This window comes from Rissa tridactyla, chromosome 5 (assembly GCF_028500815.1).
Source record: "Rissa tridactyla isolate bRisTri1 chromosome 5, bRisTri1.patW.cur.20221130, whole genome shotgun sequence".
Taxonomy (NCBI): Eukaryota; Metazoa; Chordata; class Aves; order Charadriiformes; family Laridae; genus Rissa; species Rissa tridactyla.
In genome coordinates this window covers 48,127,818-48,153,461 of record NC_071470.1, presented here as the reverse complement: position 1 = coordinate 48,153,461, position 25,644 = coordinate 48,127,818, and the positions used below count along the sequence as shown (strand labels likewise).

The 25,644-nt window shown below is 48.0% G+C and overlaps 1 protein-coding gene across 5 annotated transcripts; it reads left to right on the top strand.

The window, feature by feature from the left end:
- The first annotated feature begins 706 nt into the window (after window positions 1-706).
- On the top strand, window positions 707-24,441 carry LOC128910481 (toll-like receptor 2 type-1). Of its 5 annotated transcripts, none has more exons than XM_054203729.1 (5): window positions 707-826; window positions 12,882-13,012; window positions 14,975-15,254; window positions 19,683-19,812; window positions 21,675-24,441. In XM_054203729.1, exon 5 carries the CDS (start codon window positions 21,679-21,681, stop codon window positions 24,058-24,060), a length of 2,382 nt encoding a protein of 793 aa, XP_054059704.1. In that variant the 5' UTR covers window positions 707-826; window positions 12,882-13,012; window positions 14,975-15,254; window positions 19,683-19,812; window positions 21,675-21,678; the 3' UTR covers window positions 24,061-24,441. The 5 variants fall into 5 exon arrangements, with proteins under 5 accessions (XP_054059704.1, XP_054059706.1, XP_054059707.1 ...); XM_054203731.1 differs by lacking the exon at window positions 707-826 and adding an exon at window positions 14,040-14,162 and having other exon boundaries at window positions 12,994-13,012; XM_054203732.1 differs by lacking the exons at window positions 707-826; window positions 12,882-13,012 and adding an exon at window positions 14,191-14,205.
- The last annotated feature ends 1,203 nt before the right edge of the window (window positions 24,442-25,644 follow it).

Genomic DNA, 25,644 nt, shown 5'->3' with positions numbered 1-25,644 from the left:
GTGGCAATTGGCAGGTCTGTCCTACAGCTTCTGCAGCTGGACCTGGGCATGCAGGAGCATTCCAGCTGCTCAAAGGAGCAACGACCAGCAAAGCAGCTTGCTGTTGGGCTTGCAGAAATGAGCCTGAAAGCTCTGAGGACAGCTGAGAGATATGATTGCCAGGGGGCAAATGAGGTCATTAAAGAGAGCTGTTAACTATCTTAATCTGCTGAAGGGAGTGGAAGGGGAGGAAGCAGGGGAGGTGCTCACCACCTGCGCTGGGGCTGGTGGTGCCTTCAGATCTAGCACCCAACTACTTTCTGCCTCGGGAGAAGCCCTGGTGCCTGGAAAGCCATGGCCTCAACAGCACCGCAGGTTCCCACAGAGCCGGCACTGACATCCTGGCAGGTGAACTTTTCGCTGGTCTTTACGGTACTAGGTTGGGTGTTGCCTTATAGCATTTACTTTCTTCCCTTCCAGCCTCAGGGAACACCCATTGTTTATTTTTCTTAGTCATCGAGTCACCTCCATCTTCTTTTGCACTCTCCACGTGCTTGTTTTGCTTTAAGCTATTTGTGGAAAAAGTGCATGGCGGCACTTTCCCATCCCCGTGGGCGTGTTTTACTTGTACCTTTGGTTGCCCCATCCCACTGCTCAGTCTTGCCTGTCCACATCTGTGGGGGACATGGCTCGGGGCAGGGCTTAACCACGTCCTCTTCTGCAGCACCCTTGCGTGGGCTGAGGGCTCGCTGTCTCCCCAGGACTGCTGAGCTGCTGCGGCCGTCCCCTGTCCCAGCGGCAACGCAACGCTCGCCCTGCCTTTCTGACAGGTGGGAGGCTGGCAGAGGTAGGTGTCCCAAGCTGGAGAAGGAGGTGCCTGGTGTTGGTTGGGGCAGTTGCCCGGTCCTGCACTGGAGGAAGCTCTGCTGGGGGTGATCCCAGCAACAAAGATGATGAGGGGACTGGAACATCTCTTTTATGAGGAAAGGCTGAGGGATATGGGCCTTTTTAGTCTGGAAAAAAAGACAACTGAGGGGGGATCTCATCAATGCTTATAAATACTTAAAGGGTGGGTGTCAGGAGGATGGGGCCAGGCTCTTTTCAGTGGTGCCCAGCGACAAGACGAGGTAACGGGCACAAACTTGAGCGTAGGAATTTCCATCTAAACGTGAGGAGGAACTTCTTTACTTTGAGGGTGGCAGAGCACTGGCACAGGCTGCCCAGAGAGGTGGTGGAGTCTCCGTCTCTGGAGGCATTCAAGACCCGCCTGGACGCGTTCCTGTGCAACCTGCTCTAGGTGACCCTGCTCTGGCAGGGGGGTTGGACTAGATGATCTCCAGAGGTCCCTTCCAACCCCTACCATTCTGCGATTCTGTGACGCTCCCCATCTCGGTGAGGTGGGGAAGGTGGAGGAGTGGGAGGCAGTGGGCGAGCTGTGCTCTGCCCCGTCGGGGGCGAGTGACGAGAGCAGAGCAGGGGGAGGATTTACTGTCCCAGCCCTACAAGGCGGTGTTGCAACTGAGGTCCTGGGAGCTCGCACCCGCCTCTGCAGCCAGTCACTAATGCACGGACACAGGCGCTCCCCCGCTGCTGAAAGCTGAATATTACTGCTCCTCCCTCCCTCTCTGGAGTGGGTTTCCCTGCAAAAGCCGTCTGTCCGTGCCTGCCTGACAGAAACGCCTCCTTTGTCGCTGTGGGTTGCGCACCAAGCGGCTCGCTTTTTCCGTGACCCCTGCTGTATTTAATTTCTTGCTGCTTTCCTCAACAGCAGCAGCAGCACAGCCCCACAAACCTTTCCTAATGCCGGGGCTGCTCTGAAGGGCGGACGTTCATGGCTGCTCCCCTGGTTGTGCGTGGGAGCTGTTCCCTGGGCTGTTGGGGATTTTAGCAGCCTTGTTCAGAGGCGGTGGTGCTTCCACGCAGACCCACGCACCTCTCTGGAGTAGTTGTTGCCTGGAGGCTGCCAGCAACCTGCGTGAGTGGGGACCACGCTGGCCTGGAATGAGCGGCCTCCCCGCTGTACGCACCAGTGCCAGATGAGCTGCTCTAGCTGGTGTGGAAGAGCTTCTCGTCTAGCATAAACCAGCTGTTTAATCATTGTCAGCTAAACTACCAGCAGCCAGGCTTGGCTTGCAACCCAGTGCGTACGTATACGTCTCTTGGAAGGAGCGCGCCACCTTCCATGAGTGACCAAAAAAGCTCCCGTCCTCTTCAGTAAACCCAATTTCTGGGCGGCGATTTCCAAAAGGTGACACGCCATGCCCCTGACCATCCCCACCACGCTGCAGGGTATGACTGCCGTACCCGCGGGGGAACAGTCTCCGCCAGACCTCGTTTCCCCAACTGCGCTGGCAAAACGCTCAGTTTGCTGGGAGCCGGTTGTTTGGTTTTAATTTTGACTGAGTGTACAGTTTGCGAAGGGAGGCTGATGCTTTCGCACGTCTTCGTTAGCACAGATGTGGGGGAAGCCTGCACGCTGGACCCATGCCGGCTCCCAGAGATGGTGACGTGGAAGACGGGTCACCTCTGCCAGGCTGGGGGTCAGCGGGCACCGTGGTGTGGCGGTGTCTCAAAACTGGGAATAACAACCTCCTCCTCACGCAAGGTTGAGGTGCTGCAGCGGCGCGCTTGGCCATCAGTGCCTTACGAGAACCTGCTACGATTGCTGGTTCTCATTTAGGGAGAGAAATGTTTCACTTCATTCACTCGACGCGGCCTCGTTAGATGAAAGGTGTTTTGCGGTGCGGCATAGGAAATGCCAAAGAGTGCAGACCAGATGCTGAGGCTGATAAGGGAACCTTGCAGAAGCGACAGAAACCTTCCCACCGCTCTCCTCAGACCTGTGAGACGGCGGTGTGGCCATGGGAGCACATTGCTTTCTTCTCGGCAGCGCTCGCGTGAGAAACACGGCATCTTGGCGGCATTCCTCCAGCCGCTTGTACGCAGCCTGGTTCACCCTTCCTCCAGCCCGCCTCGCGACGGCGCCCATACCTCCTGGACGGGGTGCGTGGCGCTCGTGAGGGAATGGAAAATGACCTCATTGCTGCCCTGTTTCCAGAGCAGTGTGGGAAGCCCTCGTTCCCCCTTGGCTCCCCCCACGCCTTTCAGCTGCGCGACCCACGGTTTGCAGCGTAAATGTTTTCTGGAGCTCAGCAGCGGTTTCGTATCGACGTGCTCTTTCCATGCAGGTCCATCAGTCTCTCTGCAGGCAGCAAGCAGTTGTTAACCAGGGGAGATGCCATCCCTACTTCTGTTGATGAAAGTCAACTAAATCACAGCTTGTGTTCCTCCTTCAGTTATTAGCTTTTAATTAGGCACTTCCCACCCCTTCCCGTTGGCTAAGGGCATCAGACACACACTGTGGGTTCCTTTGGGTTCCCACAGTTAGCGCTGCGTTCAGATCATGCACTCGCCAAATGACTCCGAGTACTAAATTTCAGTTTTTCCTGTCTGTACATCCTTGGCTTGTAATTCCCTTCCCAGGGCTGCAAGAAATCAGACTGTAGGTATCTTCTACCTACCCAGGACTCAGTTGTACAATTTTCCCACGCCGTTGCTCTGGTGAACACAGATGCTGCTGAGCAATTTTCTCCTGGCACCACCACTACATCAAGGCAAGCGCAGCCGGTCTCCCTCTCTCCTGGCTCGCAGGGCTTGCTTACGCTTTCGGTTGCAGCCTCGAACGTTGTGGCTTTGCATTGCCTGGCCTGAGCCGTACGTGGCTTACGGAGTGGGAAGCTCCTGATGGAAGCAGAAGCCTGGGACGCAAAGACCTGATGGAGATGCTGGGGGTGGACAGCCTGCGGGGGCTGAGCTCACAGTCACACAAGTTTTTCCTGTCTGTAAGTATTTCTGCCCTCTGAGCGAGGTTCACAGGTAGGGTTATGAGTTTCCCTTGCAGTAGCTGAACTTCATGACCCAGGTCAATACCCTTCAGCAATGTGCAATTTTTGGAAGCCCTCAATTCACAGTGTTGTTAAGGAGAGATATCTTCGTGCCTTTTATAGATGCCCTGCTCATGCACTGGTTGGTAAAAGGTTGGTTTGTTTGTTGTAAGAAAGGAACCTTTCTGTTCATTTGAAAGGTTTGTAATAATTTATCAGTTTAAGGACTAAAATTCATCACCCAATTTGTTGAGGACCAAATAATGGCTTCAAGAAATGCTTCAAAAATCCTTAAGTGAGATATAAGGTATCTGTTAGCTCTTATTTATTAGTTTCCTTGGTGAAATGTAAGCCTGTAAGCATCCTCCAGAACAACTTACATGACTGAAGCTCAGTAAGCTGCAGGTTTGGGTTTGGTTGCAAGAAGCTCATATGCCGTTTGCTGTAGTAAGAAACCTGAAGCCTAACCAGAGCAGTATTCTTCTGTCTGAAGAGCTGACTTGAGGGATGAGCACAAGGCTCCTAGGTGGCCTTCAATCCGGCCTTCTCCTTGCTTTCTCTTGTCTGAGTAGTCCTTTGTCTGTATGACCAGCCCCATACGCAGAGCTGTCAAGCCCGAGTTCAGCTGTCTTGGCCAAAGCAGCGCTGATATTTCATATAGAGAGAGTTTGTTAGAGAAGTCCTCAAGAGACTGAGTATTGAGTCCTATAAATAAAAATAGGAAACAGATGGCACCGGTATCAAAAGTTAAGTGGTTTTTAACTAGTCTAGTAACTAATGTTCTCATATACCTACAAAAATATTACAGTTTTATCTTTGCAAAGATCAAAAGAACAACTTTGAAGCACTTGCCAGGCACACGCCGCCATGCATTTTAATAGATGACAGACCAAATATATCCTTACAGTAATGGGACCGACTTGCTGATTTCAAATTCCCCCATGTATTCCTGCAGTGAATAAACCCTAATGACTGCTCTGTTTTTCTGGGTTGTTTTTTAATTACTACTACTGTGGACCCAGTGTTGCCTCAAACATACTGCAGATATTAAGAGAAGAGAAGCCCGCAAGCCTGGGGTCTGAGAGAGAGCCCGGTAAGGAAGCGTTTCATGAGAAGAAGAAGTAGGAAGCCTCTGGAGCTGCCCAGGTCTCCTCCAGGTGCCGAGTATATCGGCATCCCTCCCCATTTAGGTCAGCCCCGTGTCTGATTTAACTTCCAGAAAGAGATGGGGAGACGTAAGACCATAGCATGCGTGACTTCGACTGGTAGAAGCCGTCTCTGTCCTGCAGCGTGGGCCCTTGGGCAGGTTGTACGTACGGTGTCTAACGTGACCGAACGCACAGGAAGCGCAGCACTGCCTAGCGGCAAGTGGACGTGTTGTGTGCTGGGTGCTGAAAACTCAGAAGGCTGTCTTCTAGTTGTACAATTTATTCTGAAAATTGTTTCCCAGTTGTACAATTTATTCTGAGGGCAGAAGAGGCCATTTCTCCTGAGCTAGGATAAACCTTTTGGAGTCCAGACTTTTTTTTAGAGTTACAGTTGAGCTAAAGCTCGCTCTTACGTGAGATGCCGACTTTTATTAGTTTGCCTGCAAAACAGCTGCTTCTGCTTTCCATAAACACTGAAGAGTGGTTTAAAGCCCGTGTCTCTGCGGTGCCTGGCTGCTCTGCTCTGCAAGCCGAACCCCGTGCTATCGGGGGGGGAATGCCGCTGCGTGCGCCATGGCTCTTTTCTCCTTGTACCTTAGTGAAAGTCGGCTTCCCAGGGCACGGGCTTCTATTTCGTTTGCCTGGTTGGTTTGTTACGTGCACGTTTGTTTGTTTTTTAAGGATTCTAACCTGCTACTTAGCTTGATTCAAAAGCATATTTTGGGCAGTGGTGGTGATGGAAATACAGGGCACAGTCAAGAAACCCCTGGGTCTGATAACAGTACCCCTCCTCTGTGCTCCCTATCAAAATGGCCTGGAGCTGAGTTTCCAGAAGGCCTATGCGAGAAGGTGGATGTCAGTGTCGCCTATGAAAAATTGTGAAAAAAAATCCGTGGCAGGGATTTTTTCCTGGAATTCCATCTTACCCATTAGACCTTAATGTATCTCCTCCATAAAAGGGAGAAGGAAAGAAGGTCAGCTTTCTAGTGGTAGGCAGATCATCAGCAAGTCACGTTTAGTGACATCTGTAATGTGCTTTAAGAATCAGACGACACAGTCTTACCTCAGTGACAACTGAGAGAGAGACTTGGGTGAAATTTGGGATCCTGATGCCCCTTTAGACATGTAAGTGTTTATTTAGCATTTAGTTCTCGAGTGTCCCGTATTCAGCCGGCACCTCTTACCTGGAGGCCCTGGGGTTCCGATACCACAGTTCCTGTTGGGCCTCTGGCTCTGCTTCTGCTTCGGAGGGGGCTCGGGGTGTCTCAGGGCAGCTGGTGCCAACCATCCCTGCTGGTGTCCCATGGTTAAGCTCTCGCTTGTATCTACTCTGCTCACCTTTTCTGCAACGCTTAATCCAGTTTTTAATCACCTGGCTCCTTCAGAAAACACATTCAGAAGAGGAGAAAGTAGCACCTCCTTTTCTTCTGTTTCTCAGTTGTAGGAGTATGTACAGGGGTTTAGGGAGTCCTCCGGTTCCAAAAAATCCCCTCTGCCTTGGGACTGGTGCAGTCATGGGGTATCTGCCTTGAATTTCTATGCATGTCCCACTTACTGTAAGAAAAAGTGCAATTGTGACAGCTTGTCTCAGCGGTTTCCCCCTGCCACAGCCTCTTGGACAGAAGATGGTTGTACGAGCACTTTGGGCTGCCAGAAAGACTATATACAGGGAAGGTGAGACTTCAAATCAGAGAAAAATCTAGGTTGGAAAAGCACTCTGGAAGTTACTGGCCCCCACCTCCAGCTCAAAGCAGTTCTAGCTTCACAGTGAGGTCAATGCTCAAGGATTCATTTCAGGAGGAAACGGCCTCAAGTTGCGCCAAGGGAGGTTTAGGATGGATATTAGGAAAACTTCTTCACAGAAAGGGTTATCAAACATTGGAACAGGCTGACCAGGGAAGCGGTGGAATTGCCATCCTTGGAGGTATTTAAAAGACGGGTAGACGTGGTGCTGAGGGACAGGGTTTAGTGGTGGTTTTGGAGGTGTTAGGTTGATGGTTGGACTCAATGATCTTCAAGATCCCTTCCAACCCAGACGATTCTATGATTATGGCTTTTCAGAGCCAGGCACAGCCCAGTGCCCCTGGATGTGGGAGCAGTCTTGCCCTGCTGCCCGACAAATGTGCAGGATGGATTAAGTGTAGGCGCTTGCAGTGACCCATCTCACAGCTGCATCCCTGCCGGCGGGGACGGGGAGCCGGGGCATCTTGTCACCTCCGGTCTGGCCCCTCTTCTGGCTTTCTGCCCTGGAGGAGGGGGAACGGAACAAGTAGCAGCTGGATGCGAGCCCCCCTCCGGACAGACGGCCTCGCAGCACCTCAGCGTCTTCACTATCTGATTTCCTCTTTAAAATGCAGTAGGGGTCCATCTAATTAGAGAGTAAGTACACCGTTAAAGGCACAGCTTTAGCTGCAAAGTTGTTCTCTTTCATGCCAAAAATTATATGGAAAAGCAAGAGTCGGAGGGGGCAGGAAAACCCCTGGCTGAACTCTGGAGTGGGAAACAGGTAACTTTAAGGACAAAGCAGGGCAGTGGAGCCTCCAAGGCTCTCATCTCCATGTGTCTCGAGGGCAGCTGGTGTGAGGCCTTTGCTCAGCCTGAGATTTCCAAACACGTGCCCCGCCAGGCGTGGCGGTGCTGTGGTGGTGCAATGCCGTCAGTGCCCTGCCAGGCCCCAGAAATCCCCCATCCCGGCTGCCTCCCATCCTGGGGGTGTCCTTCACCCCCGACAGGTCCCCAGGGAGGTTTTGCTCCCCTTGGGATGACAGGATCTGGACTGAGTAAGGCTGATCCTTGGGAACACAAAGTAAGATATATTAGTAATTGCCATGTCTTTATTTTTTTTCGGGTATTTCCTGGTTTCAGTGTTGTGTGATGTTTACCAAAGATGACCAGCCAAAGTAAACTACCCGAATGAAAAATTGCGCAGGAAAAAGCTAGTCCCTTGCCCTCAAGTGCTTGAGTCATTTCAGATTAAGTGCTCGCTTGCCGCCCTCCTGCAGATAGGCTTGTACGGAATCGCCCCGAGACAACCCTGCCCCCGTACGCAGCCACCGGCAGAAAGCTTGGGCAGGTCTGGAAAGACTCTGTAGCAGGAGGAGGGATTAAGGTGGCTGCTTGTTAACTTTGGCAGCATGCATGGTCGCTGCTGTGCCAGCAGAGTTTGGGAAAGCAAATGGGGAGGGATTATTTTATGATCGGTGGCGTTCCTGAGGGATGGGGGGGGGGGTTTCTTCTGGGGACTTCCTCGCAGGAGTAAAAGGCAGAGCGGAGCACAAAGTGGTTCCTTCATGGCCAGGAGGCTGTTTTGGCAGGAGGAGCGGTACGGAGCCAAAACAGACGGAAACACTGCCTTCTCCCTTAATCCAGATGCAGACCTGACTTACCCAGAATGAGTCAGTGGTATCAATGTTGTCCTGTTACTTGGTGAGAAGTTATGAGCTCACTGGTTTTTTGGTATGAGCTGGCAGATGTTATCGCTAGACCACTCTCCATTGCCTTTGCAAGGTCATGGGGAACAGGAGAGGTGCCTGAGGACTGGAGGAAGGCTGACATCACTCCAATCTTCAAAAAAGGCAAGAAGGAGGACCCAGGGAACTACAGGCCGGTTAGTCTCACCTCTGTCCCTGGGAAGGTAATGGAGCGACTCATTCTGGATGTCGTCTCCAAACATGTAGAGGAACAGGAAGTTATTGGAAGCGGTCAGCATGGATTTACCAAGGGCAAATCATGCCTGACCAATCTGATAGCTTTCTATGATGTTATAACGGGTTGGCTGGATGAGGGGAGAGCCGTAGATGTCATCTACCTTGACCTTAGCAAGGCTTTTGACACTGTCTCCCATAACATCCTCATTAGGAAGCTGAGGAAGTATGGGCTAGACGAGGTGACAGTGAGGTGGATCGAGAGCTGGCTGAGTGACAGAACCCAGAGGGTTGTGATCAGCGGCACAGAGTCCAGTTGGAGGCCTGTAACGAGTGGTGTCCCTCAGGGGTCAATACTTGGACCAATTTTGTTCAATATATTCATTAATGACCTAGATGAGGGGACAGAGTGTATCCTCAGCAAGTTTGCTGATGATACCAAGCTGGGAGGGGTGGCCGACACTCCAGAGGGCCGTGCTGCCATCCAGCGTGACCTGGACAGGCTGGAGAGCTGGGCAGAGAAGAACCTAATGTGGTTCAACAAAAGCAAGTGTAGGGTCCTGCACCTGGGAAGGAAGAATGCCAAACACCAGTATATGTTAGGGGCGGACATGCTGGGAAGCAGCTCTGAGGAGAAGGACCTGGGGATCCTGGTAGACAGCAAATTATCCATGAGCCAGCAGTGTGCCCTTGTCGCCAAGAAGGCCAATGGCATCCTGGGCTGCATAGGGAAGACTGTGGCCAGTAGGTCGAGGGAGGTCATTCTCCCCCTCTACTCTGCACTGGTGAGGCCACAACTGGAGTACTGTGTCCAGTTTTGGGCTCCCCAGTTCAAGAGGGACAGGGAACTACTGGAGCGAGTCCAGTGTAGGGCAACCAAGATGATTGTGGGACTGGAGCACCTCCCTTATGAGGAAAGGCTGAAAGAGCTGGGACTCTTTAGCCTGGAGAAGAGAAGGTTGAGGGGGGACCTGTTAATGTTTACAAGTATCTAAAGGGTGGGTTTAAGGAGGACGGAGCCAGGCTCTTTTCAGTGGTTCCCAGAGACAGGACAAGGGGCAATGGGCACAAGCTAGAACATAGGAAGTTCCGTTCAAATACACGGAAAAACTTCTTTACAGTGAGGGTGACAGAGCACTGGAACAGGCTGCCCAGGGAGGTTGTGGAGTCCCCTTCTCTGGAGATTTTCAAGACCCGCCTGGATGCAGCCCTGAGGGATGTGCTTTAGGCAATCCTGCTCTAGCAGGGGAGTTGGACTAGATGATCTCTAGAGGTCCCTTCCAACTCTGAAGATTCCGTGATTCCATGATTCCGTATGGCAAAGCTGCTTGCCAGCTCCTTGCAGAGTTCTTCGTGAAAGCGAAGGGGCTGTGCAGCCTGAAGACAGGATTCTTCCACCTGCAGAAAAAGGGAACGAGTCAAACTCATTCTTAGGCTGTGTTTCATCACGGCACGTGTGAGGAATACTTATTTTACAGAAAAATTTAGACCTCTGAACAGTAGGGAAGAAGAGTCCAGCCAGCCTTCGCTTTATCCATCCCTTCCCCCATTACTCACTGCAATTTTGTTAGTGACTCTTGAAAGAATACTGTTCAACTGGAAGGCTTTGCAAATATCAGACAGAAACATGGAGACACCAGAGAGAAGACTGAGAGGGAGTCCTCTCAACAGAGGGTCATGCATTTCTCAGTATGCTTTGCTTGGCCTTTTGGTTTCGGATGTAAGCTGGGAACAGAGAGTCCAAGGAACTAACCCCAGAGAAATAAAGTGCTCCAAAGGACTTATTTTAAAGGAAATGTGTTGAACCTATTAATCATGGAACATGCAGGAAATTAATTTAAAATGATGTCATAAAAATAGCCCATGAAAGAAGTGCAAATGTAACATAATTTCTATAAATAGGAAAGAATCTTTATACTGACACTTGTGTAAGTTATAAGCTGAAAACAAACTGGGTGGTCAGTCTATTGGGTCAGAGTTGTTAGATGTTGGATGCTAAGACCCAAAGAAACAGAGATCTTCTTGTAAGCGCAGGTGCAAACCTCATGATGAGTTCAGCATTGGAGGAATATCACCAGAAATGATACAAGATGAGAGAGCACACCTAATTTGATGCTCTTTCCCACAGTAGAGCAGACGTAAAGTAGCCAAATTTTATTGTCCTATGGTTACCTCTGAGCACACTTATTCTTGTCCTGTTGTTCCAGCTGTTGAGATGAAAGTTGGCTCTTTTTTGCTTATAATTCTTTTCACTCGTCTTCCTTTGATATCTCTTCTGTCCAAAAGCTGCAAATTACAGAGCAAATTACTTGAAAACATGAGTTCTCGTGCATCCTACAGTTACGAGAGATCTACCAAAGTCTTTTTAGCATTATTACAACCGCCTGTTGCACTCTTTGTATAAGTTGCCTAGTTGCTTTCAAGTGAAGAGTGGAGGGTTTTTTTGGTTTTGTTTTCTGTTACCCTGTGCTTGCAATCCCCTATGGCACTGGGGTTTTGGTCTCTGCTGGAGTTCCTAAGTCCTGCTAAAAGGCCTACAGGGTCGGCAATGTTTCTGGACCATTGCTGTTGGAGTAGTGGGACATTGCTAAGAAAGGACTATTCCTTCTCAAGTCTGTGCCACTGCTGCCCAGCCTGCGCTCCGTTTCTTCAAACGCTCACCATGACCTGGCAGAAATCGCCGGGCTGAAACAAAACCTGAAGAAAGAAAAGAAAGCCATTTCCCATCAAAGCTGTTGACTAAACACACCACTCTGGGAGAGCGTGGTCAGCTGCGGTGGGACTTTGCCACAGGTGTCTCCAGACCATCCTGGACATACCTGCATTGCCAAGGCACAGCCGTGCCCTAGGTACCATGCCCAGGAACTTTTGTTTGGATGTTAGAGAGGAAATTAACTCAAAGTCTGTAAATGTGGGTATTTCACAGTAGTAGAAAGTACCTTGTTTTGGGGGGTTGGTTCCCTAGTATGGGCTGTTTCTCTCCGTCGATACTGCGATAAAGACAAAAAGTCATATTGCAGTACATGCGCAAAAGTTACATGGCCCGTTCTGAATCGATCATCACTAAAGTGGTACTGCTCCACTCAAGAAACTTACAGAAGAGCAAGAAATGCAATCTGAGGATAATTTAGGAGGAATGATTAAAATAGCTGAGTGTGTACTTGAAAATCAGCTTGGGATGTCTGTTTTCAATCATTGTTCAAGTCTGGAAAGCCAGAGAATGGTCAGATATTGGAAATATCTAATTATTTGAAGATGTTTTGGTGGCTCTGTCAGATTCAACGCACACTTTTCAAATACTCAGTGACATAATTTTATGATCAGGATTTTAATTTTTCTTAAAAAAAAATATTTTTTTATGGGTGTTTACAACTCTGCTGTATTCAAGCTTCTAAAAAGTTGGTTTAAAAAATTAGACAAACGCAAAAGAACACAATAGAAATAATCCCTGCAAGAAACTGACAAAACATGTTATTTTTCTAGTGCAGGAAAACTTGGAAATACCTCATTAGATTTTTCCTATATTTTTTTAAAATACAGAGCTATGATAGGAGATAAATCAAGAAAAGTACCTGCACTGAAGAAAAAGCTTCTCAGGTCTTGAATAACTGAAAATAAAGATTTGGAATGGGCTGATTTTCTCTTTCTAAAATGCACTGTCATGTCTTAAATATTTCATGGCATTGGGTACAGAGGGAGTGAATGCAAAGCCTGAACTACCTGTGCAAAAATATATCCTGGCATTGCCTTTTTTTGGAATGAATACAAAAATCTTGATATTTTTATGGCATATGATAATGATCTGATTCATTTCCTGCTCAGATTCTTGACCAACTGTTAAACACAATTTTTTTTTATTTTTTTTTTTTGTATAACAAGTAGTTAAATATGTATCTCTGCATCCCAGCACAGTGTTTTCCATCTCCATACAGGAAACTCTAGCTGGTTCTGCAATGACTTGGTACCATTCCCAGAAATGTTCTCCTTCCATTAAAAAAAAAGAAAATAAGAGGGGAAAAAAAAAAAAAAGAAAGCACTTCTGCAGTGTATTAGCCGTAGATAGACCTAGGCATGAGATGTGTCCACACGTTCCTCTCACTGAGGAAATACAAGGTTTGTTGGACCTTTCCCGAACTGAAGCGCACCGACACGCACGTCTCTTTGCCCAGCCTCTCTTAAAGGAGCTTTTCCTCAGCGCTGAGCGAAACTGTTTTTCCTCCTTGCAGGAAATTCCAGTGCCAGGATGTTAAACACTAACTTCCTCACAACAGCCTGCTGGTGACGGCTTGCACCCGGTGGGCTGTGACAGTGTATTTTCTCTCCTGGTGAGCTGAAATGAAGCAGAAGCCGTCCAACGGTGAGTGTAAGAGATCCTATTCCTCCCTCTCCCCGACCCCCGGTACTGCAGCTCGTGCCTTGTAGGGTACATGAGGACCCCAACCCTCGGGTACCTCCAGTGGCCCCGATGGCCAGGGACATGCTGTGGGGATGGCACCGCCTCAGCATGGGGAGGTTTGGTGCCTCCTGGGAGGCCAGAGCTGAGGGTGGTCATGGCTCTGTCTGGAAACCTGCAAAATCCTTGTTTTGAAAGAGGCTTGGCACCTCGTTTTCTTAAAAACTGGAAATATGTTTTATGTCTCCAAATACCTCCCTGGGCAGCCCGCAACAGGTGACCTCTGTCATATAGTTTGGGGCACAGCGACGTGAGCTGATCAACCCAACAAGAGCGCGATATACATAGAGCAAAGAGAAAAACAGTCCGTCAAAATACTAAGTGAGCAAAGGTACTTTGGAAAGGTACTTTTGGAAAAACAGAAGCAGATTTGTACGATGATAATGTTGAACCAATTAGCAGTATGAAAATCACTGAAAATCTATTAAAAGCAAATGCGATTTCCAGATTGTGTCTGTTTTAGGGGATGGATCCCCAGCAGCAGCAAGCTGGTAGCGCGTTTGCCCGGGTGATGAGAAGGTACCTTTGGGCTGACCTCTAAGGTCCCAGTACCTTGATGTTTGTGCTTCAGGTTCCTGAGTCGTGCAGCCTGACTAGGCTGCCTGTGGAGTGCCCGTGGAGATCCAGGGTTATGAATACGGGAAATCCAAGGGTTGATACAGCCAACCTGGCCTGTAAGAAAAGCTGAGGTCAAGGCTCCCGTGAGCAGCCTTTTTATGGGTCTTGGGCACCTGACTCTGCTTGTGGTTCCCATCCCTGCATCTTCTCTGGGAGCTGGACCCCTTCTGCAGGGATCCAGGAAGCCCTGGGCGGCGCCCGGAGGAAGTTATACGCAACCAGATGTATTCCCAGACACATGTCTCCCCCACGTGTGCCAAGGGAGTTTCACTCATTGTCGGTATCAGTTTATATCTTGCCTTCCTCCCTGCAGCAGCGCCGGCAGTCCCGTGGCAGGCACGCTCACGCACCTTTGATCCCGCCGTGTGCCCAGCGTTCGTGTGCGGCTGAGCTACCCATCAGCGTGTTCGACTGGTGTCGAAGTGTCCCCACGCAGGTCTGGGGAGCAAGCAGCGGTGGTTGGGGGGATCCTGTGCTGCGTGAGTTGTCTCCGAGTTCCCATTTTGGAGTGACAAATCTGTGTGATGTTGATAATGGGGTTTTGTGAGTTTGTCATAGCGGTCTTCAGAAACAGGTGCCGAACTTGCCATAGTATTTACTGTTTTATAACTGTGTATTAATGGAAAATGCTAGTGTTCCTGTCAGAAGCAAATTCTTTTCACCCCACCTAAAAAAAGTGCAAAGTAAGAAAGGAACTGCGTTGTCCAGCTTTGCCTTGCGTGCAGGCTGCTTTCTCTTGGTGCAATTTCCTTGAGAGCCAAAAGCTCATCAGGACTATTTTGGGAGATACTAGCGTTCTCCTCCTGTTGAGTCATGCTGACACAACTGTTCTAGAAAAACAAAACTTTCCATATTATTAGAATAAGCTTTGGTGTCTTAGCATGCAAACTTCCCTGCTAGCTGCTCCTCTGTTACGGCAGCAAATCAGTGTTGTGTTATTTCAACTGAATGCTTTCAGAAAGGATATGATAAAAAAAACCACCCCACAGCGCTGCTTCCTTGGCAGAGGCAGTCCCGAACGCTGGCTTTTGAATGAGTAACCATTTACACAGCATTATTGCGCTCTGCCACAACGGCAGGGCAAGGATAGCCCACAAGAAAAATAAGGGGAATCTGCTCCTCTGTATTTAAACTTTCAGCCTCAACATCTAACCAGGGGATTGAGCTGCTGCCAGGGCAGGCCTTGATATGGAACACGACCAAGTTAAAATTGTTTATTTCTCATTATAATGTTCCTTTTTGATGTAGTTTGGAGATGAATACCTGAAGCCCTGCGAGTCAGATTAAAGCATAGGCACCAGCAGTGCATGCCAAGGCTCCGCTTCCAGGACCATGAAAGGACGCCAGGCCATCCTGCTTCCAATTGCACAAGTATTATACCTCCTGCTCCAAAGACTGCAAGCACAGATTTGACCGCTATTCCTCGCCAGCCGTTTCCAGGAGGGGTTAGGAGAAGAGTGCCCTGGGCTTGGCCTGGCTGGCACAGCTGTGGCGGAGCTGAGGCGCTGACACATCCTGGCTACCAGGGGTGAGTATCGGCAAATAGTTTTGCGCTGCTTGCAAAGATTTGGAAAGCGTTTCGGCTCATATCGCAATGCTGGCCAACAGATTTGTGACCTTCCTCCCTTTTCTGCTGCTTCTGCCTTTTCTTCGAGGAGGGGGTCTGGGGAGGGTGTTGCCCGGGTTGGGCAGCTTCTGCACTGCTCAGCAGAAAAAGCAAAAAGCAGCTCTGAGCGTGGGTGCTGACACACAGGAGGAAAGAGAGGAAGGGAGGGGACGGGCTGCAGGATCCTCTCATGTGGGACTGGGAAGGGGAGTCCTTTGAAGGGTGCAACATGCCCAGATACCGCAGGAGATGGAGAAGGGTGCTTGGAGAAGAGGTTGCTTGGAGAAGAGGAGGCTGAGGGGAGACCTCATTGCCCTCTACAACTACCTGAAAGCAGGTTGTAGAGAGGTGGGTGTTGGCCTCTTCTCCCAGGTGAATAATGACAGGACCAGAGGAAATGGTCTGAAGTTGCGGCAGGGGAGATTTAGGTTAGATAACAGGAAGAATTACTTTACTGAAAGAGTGGTCAGGCACTGGGACAGCCTGCCCAGGGAGGTGGTTGAGTCACCATCCCTAGAGGTGTTTAAGAAACGTCTAGATGTGGCACTTCAGGGCATACTCTAGTGGCAGAGATTGTAGGTTGTTTGGTTTGTTTTGTTGGTTTTTTTTGTGTGTGTGTATGGTTGGACTCGATGATCTCAAAGGTCTTTTCCAACCACGAAGATTCTATGATTCTAGGTGGTACCTCTGGCTGGTGAGGGGAGAGGGCTGCAGGGCTCTAGCAACTGGAGTCTGATCCTAAAGCCACCTTCCCCTGAGTAACGCAACACAGATGCAGAAAGAGGCAGCGGTGAGGTGATAACAGTGAAATAACCCTTCTATCTGATGGCAGACTGAGGACTAGTGTTGCCACTTAGTTTGTGGTTTTTGATTAGCAAAAAACCAGTGGATTTCTGTCCCACTGGTATGGTGTGAGGAACCCACAGCAGTTTATTGTCATTTAGACAATTATTCTCTCACCTGATGACCCCTCCCCACCCGGGAAGGCGAATCAGGGAAAAACAAGGAAACCCAAGGGTTGAAATATAAACAGATTTAATAGAATAAGACTAGATAACTAACACTAATCACTAAATAACCAATATTTATGCTGTTAGCAATATAAAATATACAAGGATTATACTCAGCCCATTCTATGAGCAGGTAGCTGGGCACTCCCAGGAGGGGACAGGAAATGTGGGACACTGCAAGCGCTGCAGTTTCGGGAGGAAGGGAAGGGCTCAGGGGTCCGGCACTGGGGCAAGAAGTTCTCAGGATCACAGCCATCAAGGGAGAGAAAACTTTGCAGCAAACTTTCTAATTTATATTGAATGTGATGTCCATGGTATGAAATAATCCTGTTGGCCAGCCTGGGTCAAATGCCCAGGCCTCGCTCCTCCTCATCCCTGCACCTGGTGAGATCGAAAACACTGAGACCTTGAAACCCACATCCCATAGCTGGCTATAAAGTAAATATTTTCACGAATTCAGATGCTAGAGTCTTCTAAAAGTGAAGTTTCCCCCAGCATTAGAAATTAGTCCTGTGTCGCTCAAACTAGGGCACCCACATAAATAGATTTCTATCTCTAGAACTATTTTGCTCAACGCCTATCTAATACAGCCCTCCACCGCTGGTTGCTGCCCTGTCTAGCAGCAGCAGCAGTTTACTAGCGGATGAAGGTTGTGGCAGGATCCTGCCCCTCTGCCAGCAGAGGCAATGCAGGGATGCGGCACGGAGCGGCGGGAGAGCAGGATGCTGAGCAGGCTGTAGCTGGGGGTCAGGGAAGAGACAGATAAGGGAAAGGTGCGCTTCTTGTGCTGCTGTTGGATAACAGGAACATTTAAAGAAAGAGAGCTTCAAAAATGATGACTACAGCTCTGTCTCAGCCCTATCTATCTGCTGGCAAAGGCGTGTGCGGTGTCTCTGCTGGGAACATCTGCAGTTACAAAAGCCACAGGCCTGTTGCAAACCTATGCCCTTCTGCTGTGGAAAAAAATAATGTACTGGCACAGATGGAAGTATATGCCTTTTTAAACACTATAAAAGAGGAAGGATAATCATAGCTTAAACTTGGAGGAGGAGAGAAAGCACCCACAAGGTGCAACTTTGTTCAATGCTAAACATGCAGTTACCCTGGAGAAAAAGCAGATGAATGGTATTCTCACCTTAAAAGACATCAGTTTTCTCCTACTTTAAACTCTTTGATTTCAAAAGAAGCTGTTCTGAGTCCAGGCTGCAGCTCAGTTTGGAAGCTGATGCTCTGGGAGGCAGCTGGCTCGTACCTCCCCTCTGTGTGCGGGGCAGCTTGTGGAGGGCATTTCTGGCCACCTTCAGTATCCTTGGACCTTCCTGACTCCATATAACCTGATAAATCCTGACAAATTGACCTGGAAAGAGAGAGACAAAAGTTGTGCTGCTGGTAGACATTTTTCCCCACTGATGGAAACAAACTGAAGGCCCATCCCAATTTCTTGGCCTTTTAAGCAGCTTGCTGAAATGAACTGCTTGGTTTGTGAACTGCGGCATTGGAAGGTGGGCAGCATTGCTCTGGTCTTCTCTTTCTGAGAGAAAGCAGAAACCCGGCCCAGTTTAGAACCGTGATGAGCCTGGACATTAGGAGAAAGTCAGTACTTCTGGAAAAAATAGCTAACGCCTACCTCGAGTCTCCATAAATGTGTGGTGGCGAAGCTGTAACACACAAAAAAGTGTGCCTGCTACGCATTCAATGAAGTATGTGGCCTCATATGCGGTTGTCGTCTTCAAAGCTCTTCACAAATTTAACTATATTTAACTTTAGCAAGGAGTTATAATTTTGATGACAAAAACATACAGGAATGAGTCGCGTCAAACTTAGAACTAACATGTAAACACATTTTGAAGACTGAAAGTCTTCTCTTTTTAAGAACTAGAACTGTTTCAGCTGAGAGGTGCCAGAGGGAAATGGCAGCTTTTGGGAAGCTGATGACATCCCTTCACTAAAACGCCATTTCTCTTCTTTGCTGTGTCCCACAGCCTGCTCTGTCTCTATTCCCCACACCACCGCCCCAGCAAAACTGCTTTAAAAACGTTGTTATGTCTTCTATAACAGACAGAAAGCACAAGGGTATCTCAGTCTTTCAATTCCTTTTTTTTTGAAAGTACCGAGTTCTTAACCTAATGTGCAATGCTAATTTTAATGTAGCGGGGGTTACATACATTTTAATGAGATGCCCTCAGCTTTCTGCCTGGCCTTTGCCACGCTTGAGCACCCAGATGCCACCGTGGGCCCTCTGACAGGTGGCCAGGCAGGTGGCAGGAATGGGTCGGTCTGTCCGTCTGTCTGCTCCCAGGCAGGCACCTCTTGGTGCAAGCAGGCAGCAGACCGTCACAATTTCTGTGGACAGGAAAATAAAAAAAAGGAAACTGCAGTGGGAAGGTTTGATGTTTGAATTTAATGGATTTCCCTTTCAGAGCTGGTGGGAAGGCTCCCTACCCCTTCCTGCATGCAGCGGACATTTGACCAGCCGTGTGTTTCTGTTCAGTCAGGCTAAAATAAGTATCATCAAACCTCCCCTCTCAAAATTTCCTTGGATGTTTACAGAGGGATACTTTATTTCAAACTGTGTCTTCTTTCTCAGACAGAATATCATTCCTGTTCTTAGGCGTTTTCTATTTGTTGATAGTATACGATTGCAGCATTCTAGGAAAAGGAAAGATACTGAGAGCCTCTTGACTAAACAATTTCACCCCAACATTTATAGCAATATAATATATATCTCAATCTATATATAATCAACTCTATGATTTTCTATGATTATGTATTGATAACATTTTACAGAACTTACAGAACAAAATAACGGCTGTGCTGAGATGTTCTGTTGCTCAGCACAGTTAACCCCCCCCCCCAACACGTACCAAATAAGAAGTATTGAAAGTAGAGATACAAGGAGGTCAATGCAGGATACAAGGAGGTTCTGCCTAGGAACTATTTCTGCACTTAATGCTAGAGGAAGTGATTGTGAAAGAACAACTTGCACAAAATGGTTGCATCAGCCTTTCGCGCGATGGGCGACGACTGACAAAAGGAGAGAGGTCTGCCACTGAATTTCAGCTTGTGGAGAAGACAGCTCAAACACTATCTACACTCGCTTTTGTGTCCCCTGTCAGCAGCAGCAGTAGAAATGGTTGAAATGTGAGTTTGAGGGGCAGTGTCATGCGTGTCGGACAATACCAAACTCTCCAGAAGCCGTCGTTTCCTTAGGGGAGCAGCCACTAAAGAAAAGCTGTGTGAACTGGTATGCTTCACTGGCTGAGTAGTTAGAGGACATTGGGAAACTATCAACATAAAGTTTTGTTTGAGGAGCACGGGCTGAAATATTTTCTCACTCCAGGACTGTCGTCGCATCAGACCTGCCAAGGGGTTTGGCTTTTGTTGTACTTGGAGATACGAGGTGACCGTTTGGATCCCGGAGTACGTGGTGAGCACACAAGGAGACTGAAACACAGCAGGCAGTACATAAGGTAAGTATTTACACTCTCTGCATATTCAGGATTTGGGGATACTGTTTTTTCTGCAATACTGGAGCTATTTACAGCAGCTTGTGAGCTTTAATAAGTGACTTATTTTCTGGTGTAGCCGATGGTGAAATGTTCTTTGGCACCTGTGTCAGGAAACACAGCCCTTCTGTAAATTAAAATCAGTATTGTTCTAATTGCATCCACTGTTTATAGGGTGATGGTAACATCCAATTCTCATCTATTACCAGTGTTGATTTACAGAAAAGGGCGATAGACTTGTTTGGTTGCGTATCAGCTTGTTCAGCCTTTCCAGTAAAGAATGTAAATTGCTTACACAGTGTAAAAAAGGGTGTGCCAGGAGCCCACGCAGCTCTGCTTTTTAGAAGCCCTGAGGCTGGTGAGACTTCATGCAGGGGACCCCGAAATCGCTTCAGGGAAAGTTTGCGGTGTCAGAAGTCACAGGCCACCCGAAGGGCCAAGAGGGTGGACACGCTCTGTTCGAGCTTCCGCCTCATGGGTAGCCGTACTAGATGGACAGTCTAACGCTGTGAAGGCTGTGAGCATTTAGAACCATAGAATCATTTAGGTTGGAAAAAACCTTTAAGATCATTGAGTCCAACCATTAATGAGGCACTGACAAGTTCACCACTAAACCATGTCCCTAAGCGCCACATCTACACCTCTTTTGAATACCCCTAGGGATAAGAACTCAATCACTTCCCTGGGCAGCCTGTTCCAATGCTTGATAAACTTTTCAGTGAAGAACTTTTTCCTAATACCCAATCTAAACCTCCCCTGGTACAACGTAAGGCCATTTCCTCTCGTCCTATCACTTGTTACTGGGAAAAGGGACTGACGCCCACCTTGCTACAACCTTCTTTCAGGTAGCTGTAGAGAGCGATAGGGGCTCCCCTCAGCCTCCTTTTCTCCAGGCTAAACAACCCCAGTTCCCTCAGCCGCTCCTCATAAGACTTGTTCTCAGACCCCTCACCAGCTTCATTGCCCTTCTCTGGACCCGCTCCAGCACCTCAATGTCCTTCCTGTAGTGGGAGGTGCAAAACTCAACACAGTATTTGGGGTGTGGCCTCACCAGTGCTGAGTACAGGGGAATGACCACTTCCCTAGTCTTGCTGGCCACACTGTTTCTGATACAAGTCAGGGTGCTATTGGCCTTCTTGGCCACCTGGGCACACTGCTGGCTCATATTCAGCCGGCTGTCAATCAACAGCCCCCAGGTCCTTTTCCACCAGGCAGCTTTCCAGCCAGTCTTCCTCAAGCCTGTAACGCTGCATGGGGTTGTTGTGACCCAAATGCAGGACCCGACGCTTGGCCTTGTTGAACCTCATACTATTGGCCTTGGCCCATCGATCCAGCCTGTCCAGATCCCTCTGTAGAGCCTTCCTACCCTCAAGCAGATCAACACTCCCACCCAACTCGGTGTCATCTGCAAACTTACTGAGAGTGCACTTGATAAATCTTGTCCAGATCATTGACGATCTAACCATCTTCCCCTGTTTAGGGTTGAAACATCCAGCCGTAGCTTCATTGTTAAGAGGAGGCATAAAGCGAGAGATGTAAGAGGCAAGAGCTATGGCCAATGCATGTATGAAAAGGCAGGACATTGAGAATGGTCCTTTATGACTGTTGAGACATGATATGGCTGTACTCCAAAGATGAGTAGCATGCCATGTTTCTAGGAGTGAGCAGCTGAAGTAGGAGCAGAAGAATGATGTCACAGGATAACTCTTACAAGAAAAAAATGGAATCTGAATTTCCTAATAAAATTGCACAGGTTTTCAATTGTTTTCAGTTGCTGTTCAAAGCTGAAATTTGACACTACTTTACCTCTTTTCTTTTTCCTACAGGAAAATGTTGAAACAAACAGAACACAAACCAAGAACTACACACACCTGGCAAGTGTGGGCCATCTACATGGTCTTAGCTGCAAACCTCTCCAAAGAGCAGGCGCTGAAGCAGCCTTGTCCTTCGTGCGATGCCACGCAGCTTTGCAACTGCTCTTCCATGGGCTTGGATTTTATTCCCTCAGGGCTCACGAGCAAAATCACAACGTTAAACCTGGCCCACAACAGGATAAAGCACATTCGATCCCAGGATCTGCAGCAGACTGTGAACCTGAGAGTCCTGCTGCTGCAGTCCAATGAAATCAGCTCGATAGATGAGGACTCGTTCCGCTCCCTTGGGAAACTGGAGCTCTTGGACTTATCAAATAACAGCTTGGCTCACTTGTCCCCTGCGTGGTTTGGGCACCTTTTTTCGCTCCAGCACCTCCGCCTTCAAGGGAACTCCTACAGAGACCTGGGGGAAAGCTCCCCCTTTTCTAGCCTGAGGAACCTGAGTTCTCTCCACCTGGGCAACCGGTGGTTCTCCACGATAAGGCAAGGGAACTTTGAGGGCATTGAGCTTCTCGACAAGTTGTGGATTGAGGGTGGCAATCTCAGTCAGTACGAGCCGGGAAGTTTGAAATCGATTAAGACGATAAATCACATGATCATAAACCTAAGAAGTATTACAGTATTCTCCGCAATTGTCAGGGACCTTCTGCACTCTGTCATTTGGTTAGAAGTGAGAGAAATCAAATTGGAGGTTGAAAAAAAAAGCTTGGTGCAGAACTCTACGCTTCCTTTTAGGATAAGAAAACTTACGTTTAAAGATGCTTCATTCACAGATCAATATATTAGCCGAATAATAGTATTACTGAAGGAAATCACATCTTTGCAAGAGTTAGAGGCAATTGATTGTGTGCTTGAGGGGACGGGACAATGGAATATTGATGAAATTGTAAGCAGTGGGCAAAGTTTCGTTGAAAAGGTGTCAGTAATAAATATAATGATTCCGAATTTTCATTTATTTTTGGACATGGAAGGTATGGAGTCACAAGTAAACAAACTGAAAGCACTCACCATTGCAAGCTCTAGAGTTTTCATGGTACCATGCAAACTTGCAAAACAGTTTTCATCACTTCTGCATCTGGACTTCCATGATAATTTGCTTGTAAATAATCGCTTAGATGAGACAATCTGTAAAGATGCTTGGCCTTCATTACAAACTTTAAATCTAAGTCAAAACTCTCTAAAATCTCTGAAACAGACTGCAAATTCTGTAACTCGTCTACCTGAACTGATTAATCTTGACATTAGCCAAAATAATTTTGGTGACATGCCAGATGTGTGTGCATGGCCAAAAAACCTGAAATACTTAAACCTGTCCAGCACTCAAATTCCTAAACTAACGACTTGCATTCCCCCAACGCTAGAAGTTTTGGACGTTAGTGCTAACAAGCTGAAGGAGTTTGGACTGCAACTCCCATTTCTCAAAGAGCTGTACCTCACAAAAAACCAGCTGAAGACCTTGCCTGGTGCTGCACCCATTCCTAACTTAGTGGCCCTGTCAATCAGAAGAAACAAACTCAACAGTTTCTCCCAGGAAGAGTTTGAGTCCTTCAAGAAAATGGAGCTGCTGGATGCCAGCGACAACAACTTCATCTGCTCCTGTGAATTCCTCTCCTTCATTCACCACCAGGCCGGGATAGCCCAGGTGCTGGTGGGGTGGCCTGACAAGTACGTCTGTGACTCTCCCCTGGCAGTGAGAGGGGAGCAGGTTGGAGCCGTGCACCTCTCCCTGATGGAGTGCCACAGGTCCCTCGTGGTGTCGTCAATCTGTGTCCTGGTCTTCCTGGTCATCCTCGTCCTCGTGGCCCTTGGCTACAAGTACCACGTGGTCTGGTACCTGAGAATGACCTGGGCATGGCTCCAAGCCAAGCGGAAGCCCAAGCGAGCCCCCCCAAAGGACATCTGCTACGACGCTTTTGTCTCCTACAGTGAGAACGACTCCGAGTGGGTGGAAAACATCATGGTGCGGGAGCTGGAGCAGGCCTGCCCCCCCTTTCGGCTCTGCCTCCACAAGCGGGACTTTGTGCCTGGGAAGTGGATTGTGGACAACATCATTGACTCCATAGAGAAGAGCCACAAAACGCTCTTTGTGCTGTCCGAGCACTTTGTGCAGAGCGAGTGGTGCAAATACGAGCTGGATTTCTCGCACTTCCGCCTCTTTGATGAGAACAACGATGCAGCAATTCTCGTCCTCCTGGAGCCCATCCAGAGCAAAGCGATTCCCAAGAGGTTCTGCAAGCTGCGGAAGATCATGAACACAAAGACCTACTTGGAGTGGCCTCCTGGTGAAGAGCAGCAGGAAAGGTTTTGGGAAAACCTAAAAGGAGCCTTGAAGTCATAGAACAACTTGTCAGCCCCTGTTTCAGTATATTTTCACATAGGACTTGTCAGTCCTATGTGGAAGTGTTTCTTTCTGCTAAGGAATTTTTCTTTCTTATTTTTCTGCCTAAGGAGAACTTGCTTTGTTGTGAATAGAAATAATCACCTTACTAAATCAGGAAGACCCACTTTAGGCTTTCCAGTGATTTGATACTCTAATCTTTCAAAATCCCTGCCAATAATTATGATATTAGGAAGCCATGTTGGAATTCATACACTTTTCTACATACATTTATCTGAATTTAGGTTATTTCTGTACTTTTTCTCCTGTTACCACATCCCTGACTGGTTCCTAACAATACGATTGTATTTTAGAAATGAAAAATAAAAGTGCTTCAATACTCCTCCATGTCTGTTGTTCTCCTTTAGTTTATTTTTAGTGCAAACATGTACAGCAGGGTAATTAAAATTTAATTCTGAAAAAAACCTGAGGACTTTTACATTAAAATAATCCCTCCAAAACCCTACCTTTGCTGAGCAGCACAAAAAAAGAAGACAGTATTGAATACATACCTCCATTCACAAGCCTGTTAGTCTGGCTAGTTACACCAGCGTCCATACCACCATGCACAGGCTGGGCTTTACTCAATGCCAGAGAAGGAAGCATCCTGGCACCTTGACTGTGGTGAAATCCAGAGCCGTTAAATCACTGCTGTGGTTTTTTTTTCTTCTTAGGCTTCTTTCCCGCTGTGAATGCTTGTTTTTCCCTCTGCTGTCACCACCTACCTTTCTACCTACTCACAGGTGAAGCCTTCTATTTGTGGGGCATGAAGATGTGTTTCTAAACAAGCAGGCTAGATGGTGTTGCAGACTGGCTCACTTCTTGTTTCTGCTCTTCTACTTTGCACAGCACACTGAAGTAATCAGTGGGCCATGCATCCCTTACAGCTCTACTTAGCTTCCTTTATAACCAGTGCAGATAATCACACTGATAAGAGGCAATTCATCTTTCTACCCCAGTATGAGGTATCTCCTGGAACTACTGTATCGCTCTTCACCAGTTATAAAGGGAATCTAGACAAACAAATAGATACAGACATTCATACTAACATAGCTGGTCCCATCCTGAGTGGCTGGAGTCACAGCTGTTGTGGGCTTCTTGTGCCTTAGGGATTCTTGTGGAAACATGAAATTGTCACTCAGGGGAGACAGCTAGGTGTGGGTTTCTCTAACTCGGCACTTCCGTGCCCCCCTTTGCTTGTGTTGTTGGAGTTTAAGTACAGGGGAGTCTAAATGAATCTTGATTAAACTTTATACGTGCAATTGTGAAATACCAAAGCACTGACATATGGACTGAGTGAGTATTTGAAAAATAGGGAAATATGCTTATACACATGTGTCTGTGTTGGTATATATGTACATATTTTTATATATGTATATCTGTGTACGTGCCTATGCATATGTATATATTCACACTCCCTGGTGTATGTGTATACGCATATATGCACATGAGATGATAGTTTCTGTGGGCGTAGCCTGCAAACACGGCTTTCGGTTCTACTTTCCTGTTACAATTATATCTCCAGGCTTAGTCCAAAGTCTACTA